General features: G+C 40.7%; 1 protein-coding gene across 1 annotated transcript; it reads left to right on the forward strand.

The window, feature by feature from the left end:
* Window positions 1-502: 502 nt before the first annotated feature.
* On the forward strand, window positions 503-10,830 carry CUNHXorf66 (chromosome unknown CXorf66 homolog). Its single transcript, XM_033201165.1, is given in 4 exon segments — window positions 503-524; window positions 527-589; window positions 8,342-8,495; window positions 9,834-10,830. Coding segments are annotated over 4 exon segments (1,068 nt in total). The 3' UTR covers window positions 10,663-10,830.
* Window positions 10,831-11,137: the final 307 nt, after the last annotated feature.

Consider the following 11,137-nt stretch of genomic DNA (forward strand, 5'->3'; position numbering starts at 1 on the left):
GTGCAGTGGCGGAATCTAGGCTCACTGCAAACTCTGCCTCCCAGGTTCAAGTGATTCTCCTCCCTCAGCCTCCCAAGTAGCTGTGATTACAGGTGCCCACCACCACACCCAGCTAATTTTTGCATTTTAATAGAGATGGGGTTTTACCATGTTGACCAGGCTGGTCTTGAACTCCTGACCTCAAGTGATCCGCCCACCTCTGCCTCCCAAAGTGCTGGGATTACAGCTGTAAGCCACCATGCCTTGAACCCAGGAGGTGGAGGTTGCAGTGAGCCAAGATGATGCCATTGCACTCCAGCCTGAGCCAAACTCTGTCTCAAAAAAAAAGTCATCTGGTAAAATTTGTATACAGAAGCTTATGCTTCCCCATGGTGAGATTATGTTGTCAGAGTATGACACACAATGGTAATGATGTCATAAATGCCTAGAACACTCTGAACCACATAAATTCAGTAGTTACCTTGAGAATTAGTTGACGAATCATTTGAACCAAGTTGCGGACATGAATCTTGTTATTTGTGTCCTACTCTGTCCATTTGGACAAATAATTGTATGACTACAAACCAAACAAATGGATCTTCTACTACAGGTAGGTGCCTAACCTTAAAACTTGTAAATTATGATCTGTTATAGTATACATTAAAGTATTTAATTAGAAAAGCCAGCTGTATTTAAGAAATCTGCTGTTACTTTTAGCAGTGTTAACATTAGTAGGTCTTCAAGAATTTCTAACACAACAGCTGATATTTCTACTTCTGTGTAAAAAACTTAAGCAAAATATAAGCGTCAAGATGACAGACTTATGGTCCTCCTTTACCACCCTTCCCCACTCAATATACCAACCCGTCCCCACCAAACTAGCTAATACTATATAAATGAATCTGGCAAGGGACTTAACATATAGTAGGGGGTTTTTGTTGTTGTTGTTGTTTTTTGGGTTTTTTTACTTTAAGTTCTGGGATACATATGCAGAATGTGCAGGTTTGTTACATAGGTATACATGTGCCATGGTGGTTTGCTGCACCTATCAACCCGTTATCTAGGTTTTAAGCCCTGCATGCATTAGGTATTTGTCCTAATCCTCTCCCTTCCCTTGCCGCCCACCCCTGCAGCAGGCCCAGTGTGTGATGTTCCCTTCCTTGTGTCCATGTGTTCTCATTATTCAACTCCCACTTATGAGTGAGAACATGAAGTGTTTGGTTTTCTGTTCCTCTGTTAGTTTGCTGAGAATGATGGTTTCCAGCTTCACCCATGTCCCTGCACAGGACAAGAACTCATTCCTTTTTATGGCTGCATAGTATTCCATGGTGTATATATGTGCCACATTTTCTTAATCCAGTCTATCATTGGTGGGCGTTTGGGTTGGTTCCAGGTCTTTGCTATTGTAAATAGTGCTGCAGCAAACATATATGTGTATGCATCTTTACAGTAGAATGATTTATAATCCTTTGGGTATATACCCAGTAATGGGATTGCTGGGTCAAATGGTATTTCTGGTTCTAGATCCTAGAGGAATCACCACACTGTCTTCCACAATGGTTGAACTAATTTACACTCCAACCAACAGTGTAAAAGCATTCCTATTTCTCCTCCCTCCATCAGCATATGCTGTTTCCAGACCTTTTAATGATCACCATTTTAACTGGCATGAGATGGTATCTCATTGTGCTTTTGATTTGCATTTCTCTAATGACCAGTGATGATGAACTTTTTTTCACATGTTTGTTGACCACATAAATGTCTTCTTTTGAGAGGTATCTGTTCATATCCTTTGCCAACTTTTTGATGGGGTCATTTGCTTTTTTTTGTAAATTTGTTTAAGTTCCTTGTAGATTCTGGATATTAGCCCTTTGTCAGATGGATAGATTGCAAAAATTTTCTCCCATTCTGTAGGTTGCCTGTTCACTCTGATGATAGTTTATTTTGCTGTGCAGAAGCTCTTTAGTTTAATTAGATCCCATGTGTCAATTTTTGGCTTTTGTTGCCATTGCTTTTGGTGTTTGAGTCATGAAGTCCTCGCCCATGCCTATGTCCTGATGATATTGCCTAGGTTTTCTTCTAGGGTTTTTATGGTTTTAGGTTTTACATTTAAGTCTTTTTTTTTTTTTTTTTTTTTTTTTGAGACGGAGTCTTGCTCTGCCACCCAGGCTGGAGTGCAGTGGCTGGATCTCAGCTCACTGCAAGCTCCGCCTCCTGGGTTTATGCCATTCTCCTGCCTCAGCCTCCCGAGTAGCTGGGACTACAGGCGCCCGCCTCATCGCCCGGCTAGTTTTTTGTATTTTTAAGTAGAGACAGGGTTTCACCGTATTAGCCAGGATGGTCTCGATCTCCTGACCTCGTGATCCGCCCGTCTCGGCCTCCCAAAGTGCTGGGATTACAGGCTTGAGCCACCGCGCCCGGCCACATTTAAGTCTTTGATCCATCTTGAGTTAATTTTTGAATAAGGTGTAAAAAAGGGATCCAGTTTTTGTTTTCTGCGTATGGCTAGCCAGTTTTGCCAGCATGATTTATTAAATAGGGAATCCTTTCCCCATTGTTTTTGTCAGGTTTTTCAAAGATCAGATGGTTTTAAATGTGTGGTGTCATTTCTGAGGCCTCTGTTTTGTTCTTTTGGTCTATATGTCTGTTTTGGTACCAGCACCATACTGTTTTGGTTACTGTAACCTCGTAGTATAGTTTGAAGTAAGGTAGAGTTATGCCTCTGGCTTTGTTCTTTTTGCTTAGGATTGTCCTTGCTCTACAGACTCTTTTTTGGTTCCATAAGAAATTTAAAGTAGTTTTTTCCAATTCTGGGAAGAAAGTCAGTGGTAGCTTGATGGGAATAGCATTGAATCTATAAATTACTTCAGGCAGTATGGGCATTTTCACGATATTGATTCTTCCTATCCATGAGCGTGGAATGTTTTTCCATTTGTTTGTGACCTCTCTTATTTCCTTGTGCAGCGGTTTGTAGTTCTCCTTGAAGAGTTCCTTTACATCCCTTGTAAGTTGTATTCCTAGGTATTTAATCCTCTTTGTAGCAATTGTGAATGGGAGTTCACTCATGATTTGACTCTCTGCTTATCTATTATTGGTGTATAGGAATCCTTGTGATTTTTGCAAATTGATTTTGTATCCTGAGACTTTGCTGAATTTGCTTATCAGCTTAAGGATATTTTGGGCTGAGATGATGGGATTTTCTAAATATACAATCACATCATCTGCAAACAGAGACAATTTGACTTCCTCTCTTTCTATCTGAATACACTTTATTTCTTTCTCTTGCCCGATTGCCCCGGCCAGAACTTCCAATACTATGTTGAATAAGAGTGGTGAGAGGGCATCCTTGTCTTGTGCAGGTTTTCAAAGGGAATGCTTCCAGTTTTTGCCCATTCAGTATGGTATTGGCTATGGGTTTGTCATAAATAGCTATTATTTTGAGATATGTTCCATCAATACCTAGTTTATTGAGAGTTTTTAGCATGAATGGGTGTTGAATTTTATCAAATACCTTTGCTGTATCTATTGAGATAATTATGTGGTTTTTGTAATTGGTTCTGTTTATGTGATGGATTACATTTATTGATTTGCATATGTTGAACCAGCCTTGCATCCCAGGGATGAAGCCAACTTGATCGTGGTGGATAAGCTTTTTGATGTGCTGCTGGATTCAGTTTGCCAGTATTTTATTGAGGATTTTCGCATTGATGTTCATCAGGGATATTGGCCTGAATTTTTCTTTTTTTTGTTGTGTCTCTGCCAGGTTTTCATATCAGGATGATGCTGGTCTCATAAAACGAGTTAGGGAGGAGTCCCTCTTTTTCTATTGTTTTTTTTTTTTTTTTTGAGGCGAGTCTCGCTCTGTCGCCCGGACTGGAGTGCAGTGGCCATCTCAGCTCACTGCAAGCTCTGCCTCCCGGGTTTACGCCATTCTCCTGCCTCAGCCTCCCGAGTAGCTGGGACTACAGGCACCCGCCACCTCGCCCGGCTAGTTTTTGTATCTATTGTTTAAAATAGTTTCAGAAGGAATGGTACCAGTTCCTATTTGTATCTCTGGTAGAATTTGGCTGTGAATTGTCTGTTCCTGGGCTTTTTTTGGTTGGTAGGCTATTAATTACTGCCTCAATTTCAGAACTTGTTATTGGTCTATTCAGGGACTTGACTTCTTCCTAGTTTAGTCTTGGGAGAATGTGTGTGCCCAGGAATTTATCCATTTCTTCTAGATTTTCTAGTTTATTTGCGTAGAGGTGTTTATACTATTATCTGATGGTAGTTTGTATTTCTGTGGGATCAGTGGTGATATCCCCTTTATTATTTTTTATTGCAGCTATTTGATTCTCTTTTCTTCTTTATTAGTCTGGCTAGTGGTGTATCTATTTTATTAAAGTTTTCAATAAACCAGCTCCTGGATTCATTGATTTTTTTTTTTGAAGGGTTTTTTGTGTGTCTATCTCCTTCAGTTCTGCTCTGATCTTAGTTATTTCTTGTCTTCTGCTAGCTTTTGAATTTGTTTGCTCTTGCTTCTCAAGTTTTTTTCATTGTGATATTAGGGTGTCAATTTCAGATCTTTCCTGCTTTCTGATGTGGGCATTTAGTGCTATAAATTTCCCACTTAACACTGTATTAGCTGTGTCCCAGAGATTCTGGTACATTGTCTCTTTGATCTCACTAGTTTCAAAGAACTTCTTTATTTCTGACTTAATTTTGTTATGTACATTCAGGAGCAGGTTGTTCAGTTTCCATGTAGTTGTGTAGTTTTGAGTGAGTTTCTTAATCCTGAGTTCTAATTTGATTGCACCATGATCTGAAAGACTGTTTGTTATGATTTCTGTTCTTTTGCATTTGCTAAGGACTGTTTTACTTCCAATCACGTGGTTGGTTTTAGAATAAGTGCTATGTGGTGCTGAGAAGAATGTATATTCTGTTGATTTGGGTTTGAGAGTTCTATTAGGTCCACTTGGTCCAGAGCTGAGTTCAAGTTGTGAATATCCTTGTTAATTTTCTGTCTCGTTGATCTGTCTAATATTGACAGTGGGATGTTAAAGTTTCCCACTATTACTGTGTGGGAGTGTAAGTGTCTTTGTAGGTGTCTAAGAGTTTGTTGTACGAATCTGAGTGCTCCTGTATTGGGTGCATATCTATTTACGATACTTAGCTCTTCTTGTTGCATTGATACCTTTACCATTATGTAATGCCCTTGTCTTTTTTGATCTTTGTTGGTTTAAAGTCTGTTTTTTCAGAGGCTAGGATTGCAACCCCTGCTTTTTTTGGCTTTCTACTCACTTGGCAAATACTCCTCCATCCCTCTATTTTGAGCCTATGTGTGTCTTTGCACGTGTGATGGGTCTCCTGAATACAGCATACTGATGAGTCTTGACTCTTTATCCAATTTGCCAGTCTATGTCTTTTAATTGGAGCATTTAGTTCATTTACATTGAAGGTTAATATTATTATGTGTGAATTTGATCCTGTCATTATGATGCTAACTGGTTATTTTCCACATTAGTTGATGCAGTTTCTTCATAGTGTCATTGATCTTTATATTTTGGTGTGTTTTTGCAGTGACTGGTACTGGTTTTTGCTTTCCATATTTAGTGCTTCCTTCAGGAGCTCTTGTAAGGCAGGCCTGGTGGTGACAAAAATCCCTCAGTATTTGACAAATATTTTGACAAAAGACAAAAATCCTTTCTTGTCTAGAAAGGATTTTATTTCTTCTTCATTTATGAAACTTAGTTTGGCTGATATAAAATTCTGAGTTGAAAATTCTTTTCCCTAAGAATGTTGAATATTGGCCCCCACTCTCTTCTGGCTTGTAGAGCTTCTGCAGAGAGATCCTCTGTTAGTCTGATGGGCTTCCCTTTGTAGGTAATCTGACCTTTCTCTCTGGCTGCCCTTAAGATTTTTTCCTTCATTTCAACCTTGGAGAATCTGACGATTATGTGTCTTGGAGTTGCTCTTCTCCAGGAATATCTTAGTAGTGTTCTTTGTATATTCTGAATTTGAAAGTTGGCCTGTCTTGCTAGGTTGGGGAAGTTCTCCTGGATAATATCCTGAAGTGTGTTTTCCAACTTGGTTTCATTCTCCCCGTCACTTTTAGGTACACCAATCAATCATAGGTTTGGTCTTTTCACATAGTCCCATATTTCTTGGAGGCTTTGTTCATTTTATTTTTCATTCTTTTTTCTCTAATCATGTCTTCACACCTTATTTCAGTAAGTTGATCTTCAATCTCTGATATCCTTCTTCTGCTTGATTGATTTGGCTTTTGATACTTGTATATGCATCCGAAATTCTCGTACTGTGTTTTTCACCTCCATCAGGTCATTTATGTTCTTCTCTAAATGGGTTACTCTAGTTAGCCATTTCTGTAATCTTTTATCAATGTTCTTAACTTCCTTGCATTTGGTTAGAACGTGCTCCTTTAGCTCAGAGGAGTTTGTTATTACCCACCTTCTGAAGTCTACTTCTGTCAATTCATCAAACTCATTCTTTGTCCAGTTTTGTGCCCTTGCTGCAGAGGAGTTGTGATCATTTGGAGGAGAAAATACATTCCGGTTTTTGGAATTTTCAGCATTTTTGCATTGGGTTTTCCTCATCTTCGTGGATTTATCTGCCTTTGATCTTTGAGGCTAATGACTTTTGGATGGGGTTTTTGTGTGGGGGTCCTTTTTGTTGATGTTGATGTTACTGCTTTCTGTTTTTAGTTTTTCTTCTAACAGTCAGGCCCCTCTTCTGCAGGTCTGCTGCAGCTTGCTGGAGGTCCACTCCAGACCCTATTTGCCTGGGTATCGCCAGCAGAGGCTGCAGAACAGCAAAGATTGCTGCCTGCTCCTTCCTCTGGAATCTTCGTCCTAGAGGGGCACAAGCCTGATGCCAGCCAGAGCTCTCCTGTATGAGGTGTCTGTCGACCCCTCCTGGGAGGTCTCTCCATCCAGGAGGCACGGGGTCAGGAACCCACTTGAGGAGGCAGTCTGTCTCTTAGCAGAGCGCGAGTGCTGTGCTGGAAGAATCCTCCTTGTCAGAATCCACTGCTCTCTTCAGAGCTGGCAGGCAGGAATGTTTAAATCCGCTGAAACTGCACCCACAGCCACCCATTCTCCCAGGTGCTCTGTCCCAGGGAAGTGGGAGTTTTATCTGTAAGCCTCTGACTGGGGTTGTTGCCTTTCTTTCAGAGATACCTTGCCCAGGGAGGAGGAATCTAGAGAGGCAGTCTGGCCACAGTTGCTTTGCAGCACTGTGGTGAGTTCCACCCAGTCCAAAGTTCCTGGCCTCCTTAGCACTGTCAGGGGGAAAACTGCCTACTGAAGCCTCAGTAATGGTGGACAACCCTCCCACCACCAAGCTCCATCTTCCCAGGTCTACTTCAGACTGCTGTGCTGGCATCGAGAATTTCAAGCCAGTGAATCTTAGCTTGCTGGGCTCCATGGGAGTCGGATCTGCTGAGTGAGACCACGTGGCTCCCTGGCTTCAGCCCCCTTTCCAGGAGAGTGAACGGTTCTGTCTCACTGTGCTTCCAGGTGCCACTCGGGGGAAAAACAACAACAACAACAACAAAACTGCTACATTTAGCTCTGTGTCTGTGCAAATAGCCACTCAGTTTTGTGCTTGAAACCCAGGGCCCTGGTGTTGTAGGGACACGAGAGAATCTCCTGGTCTGTGGATTGCCAAAACCATGGGAAAAGCGTAGTATCTGGGCTAGATAATACAGTCCCTCACGGCTTCCCTTGGCTGGGGGAGGGAGTCCCCTGGCTCCTTGCACTTCCCGGGTGAGGCAACGCCCCACCCTGCTTCTGCTCACACTCCTTGGGCTACACCCATTGTAGTCCCAATGAGATGAACTGGGTACCCCTAAGCAGTCCCAGTGAGATGAACTGGGTACCTCAGTTGGAAATGCAGAAACCACCCGCCTTCTGCATTGGTCTTGCTGGGAGCTGCAGACCAGAGCGGTTCCTATGTGGCCATCTTGCCAGATCTCCAGCATATAGTAGGTTTTTAACAAGGGTTTGTTTTTGTCACATCTCTTTTCAATTACACACATTTACACACACATTGACGCTCAAGTACACTTGGATGCAAGACATACACACACAGATTCAAAAACCTGGGTAATGTGATAAGCAAGCCAAGATTCAGGGATAACCCAGGTAATGGTATGGATTAGTCAGCGATGCCTCCCAGATTTAGCTTCTGGACTGGCTGGATCCATGAGGTGAAAACATAACAGTGGTACAATTAATCAGGTTTAAAAAATAATTGATGAAGAAATGTTATTTTGATCTACACTATCAAACCACTATCAATGTAAAAAAAAAAAAAAACTTGGTTACCTAACACCTTCTCCGATTATACAATCTCTTTGCAGGAAATAAACCTGTTGAATCAATGCAGACAAAATTGAACTACCTTAGAAGAAATCTACTCATTTTAGTTGGTTTTACCATCATGGCTTTTGTCTTTATGTGTTTTTGTTTTCTCCATTATAACTGTTTGTGCGATGATGCATCCAAAGCAGGAATGTAAGTTTTACTCCTTTAAATTAAGAGTGCAAGGCATGTGTGTGTGTGTGTACATATAGTGGAGGTTTCATTGCTCAGGTTACTTAATATTAACTTTAGACTTCTGAAGAGCTACCAACCTTTTGTAGGTGAATATTTTCACTTAAATTATATCAACTCTTAAATATTCTCTAGTACATTATTAACTTTAGTCAAAGTGTCTCTTGTTCAGGGTTCAGCTGAACTCCAGGATATTAATTGCATTATAAATTCAGTATAGGAAAAGAAGGCATGAATATCCAAATAAGAGTGGGAGAATGAAGAGAAAGAGAGAGGGAATTGGGTCTCTGTTTTTCAAAGACAATAAAACATTTTGGATAATCTACCATTTTAAGATTTAATCGCACGAAAAATTATTCACTGTTGTTACTCTCATGATCTCAATGCCTGCCTTTTATATACCAGTTCCCTAAAAATATTCCATTCCAAAGACTGGTGACTAAAATGTGGTACCAGTACTGTATTCCTTTAGTTTCAGAGGAATGTTATGATTTGAAATATGCACAGATAACTTGATGTTGTAAATATGATACAAAAACAATGACTTTTTCTATAGTTTTTTTCTTGTGATACATTATCAATTTGTGACTTTTTAATAAAAAGTTTAATTCTGTAATAAGTGAGGTTCACTCTCTCTCTCTCTCTCTCTCTGTGTGTGTGTGTGTGTGTGTGTGTGTGTTTCTCTCTTTTTACAGTAGATTTGAAACAACTTTGTGTAATTCTGTATGTGGATTATATGGTTATCTAATGTGGTTAAATAGTAAAATGCTCTTAAGAAAAAGCATTAAACAAGAGTCATATTTATAACCTTAGTTATGGCTTTCACCACTCTCCAATCTGTTTTTGTGGTTTTGTTTGTTTTGTTTTTGAGACAGAGTCTCACTCTGTCACCTAGGCTGGAGTGCAATGGCATCATCTTGGCTCACTGCAACCTCCGCCTCCCAGGTTCAAGCGATTCTCCTGCCTCAGCCTCCTGAGTAGCTGGGGACTAAGGCGTGCACCACCACAGCAGGCTAATTTTTGTATTTTTAGTAGAGATGAAGTTTCACCATGTTGGCCAGCCTGGTCTCGAACTCCTGGCCTCAAGTGATCTGCCCACCTTGGCCTCCCAAAGTGTGGGATTACAGGTGTGAACCACTATGCCCAGCCATCACACTCCGATTCTTACTGTGTTCAGTTTTCATATTAAAGTCCCAAAAAGACCACAGGTCTAAGCTGACAGTACCGTATGTTCTCTGATAATAATAACAGGTCTCTTTTGTTTTACATCATTATACTCCAAATTTTCTATACTTTCAGCGTCAAGAAAAAAGGTATAGCAGCCAAGTCATCCAAAACATCATTCAATGAAGCCAAGACAGCCAGTCAATGCAGTCCTGAAACACAACCCATGCTATCCACTGATTCCTCAGGTCCAGAAAGGTCATCCACACCATCCAGTACAGAAAAATTAATCAGGCCCTCAAGTCTACAAAAGCCATCCATACCAAACAGTGCAGGAAAGTTAACTAAGCCATCAAAGCCAAAAAGGTCATCCAGGTCATCACGCTCAAAAAACTTACGCAAGTCATCTCACCTGGAAAAGGCACATAGAACAGGCAGTCCAGAAAAATCACATAAGCTAGACTATGCGTGTAATCCAGCCAGTTCAGATAAGCCAGTCAGGCCACCTCAGCTATCCAAGCCGCTTTGTTCATCTCATCTACAAAAAGAAATGTCACCATCCAAGCCATTCAGTCTAAAGGAATTGGCTAAGCCTCCCAAACATTTTAATCCAAAAAGGTCAGTGAGTCTAGGCAGGGCAGACTTATTATCCAACTCTAAAGCAGCTGAAACTTGTCAATCCTACAAGAAAAAACATCTTGTTTCCAAAACTTATAAGCCTTTGGTCAATGATATTTCTGAGGCAAAGGAGAAAAACCCTCAAAACCTATATGTTTCAAGCAAAGTCAAGTCCTCTCCCAGGTCCTTTCGTAAGTTAGATTCCAGGAACAATGTATATGATGATCACGTGAATGACAGTGATATGATGAGTTATTACAGTGAGGATGACAATGATAAAGATATAATCATTACGTGCGACAGAGGGTACAATCAAGTCACCTCTGAAGTAACCCTAAATGATTAGGAGCTCAACAAAAATAAAATCCAAGTGTGAAAGAGCAAACTTACACCAACTATTTTATGCTCATCATCCCTTAAGAAACCAGCAGAGGGAAAAATCACTATCAAGATCAGTCCAATCTGTCTTGGAGGCGATTTATTTTAAAAATATCAATAAAATGCATGGCATAAATTACTATTGTAATTATTGTTTCATTTTAGGGGGCACAAGGATCTTTTGATGTCTCTTACTTAGACCTGGTCACTTGGATAAGAACCATAAACATACACTCATACAAACCTAGAAAGAAATTGCAAGATGGGGCCTGGTGTGGTGGCTCATGCCTGTAATCCTAGCACTCTGGGAGGCTGAGGCAGGCAGATCACCTGAGGTCAGAAGTTCGAGACCAGCCTGACTAACATGGCAAAATCTCGTCTCTAATAAAATTTTAAAAATTAGTCAGGCATGGTGGCGGGCATCTGTAATCCCAGCTACTCGG

This window comes from Trachypithecus francoisi, unplaced genomic scaffold (genome assembly GCF_009764315.1).
Source record: "Trachypithecus francoisi isolate TF-2019V2 unplaced genomic scaffold, Tfra_2.0 Lachesis_group6, whole genome shotgun sequence".
In the NCBI taxonomy this organism is placed as follows: domain Eukaryota; kingdom Metazoa; phylum Chordata; class Mammalia; order Primates; family Cercopithecidae; genus Trachypithecus; species Trachypithecus francoisi.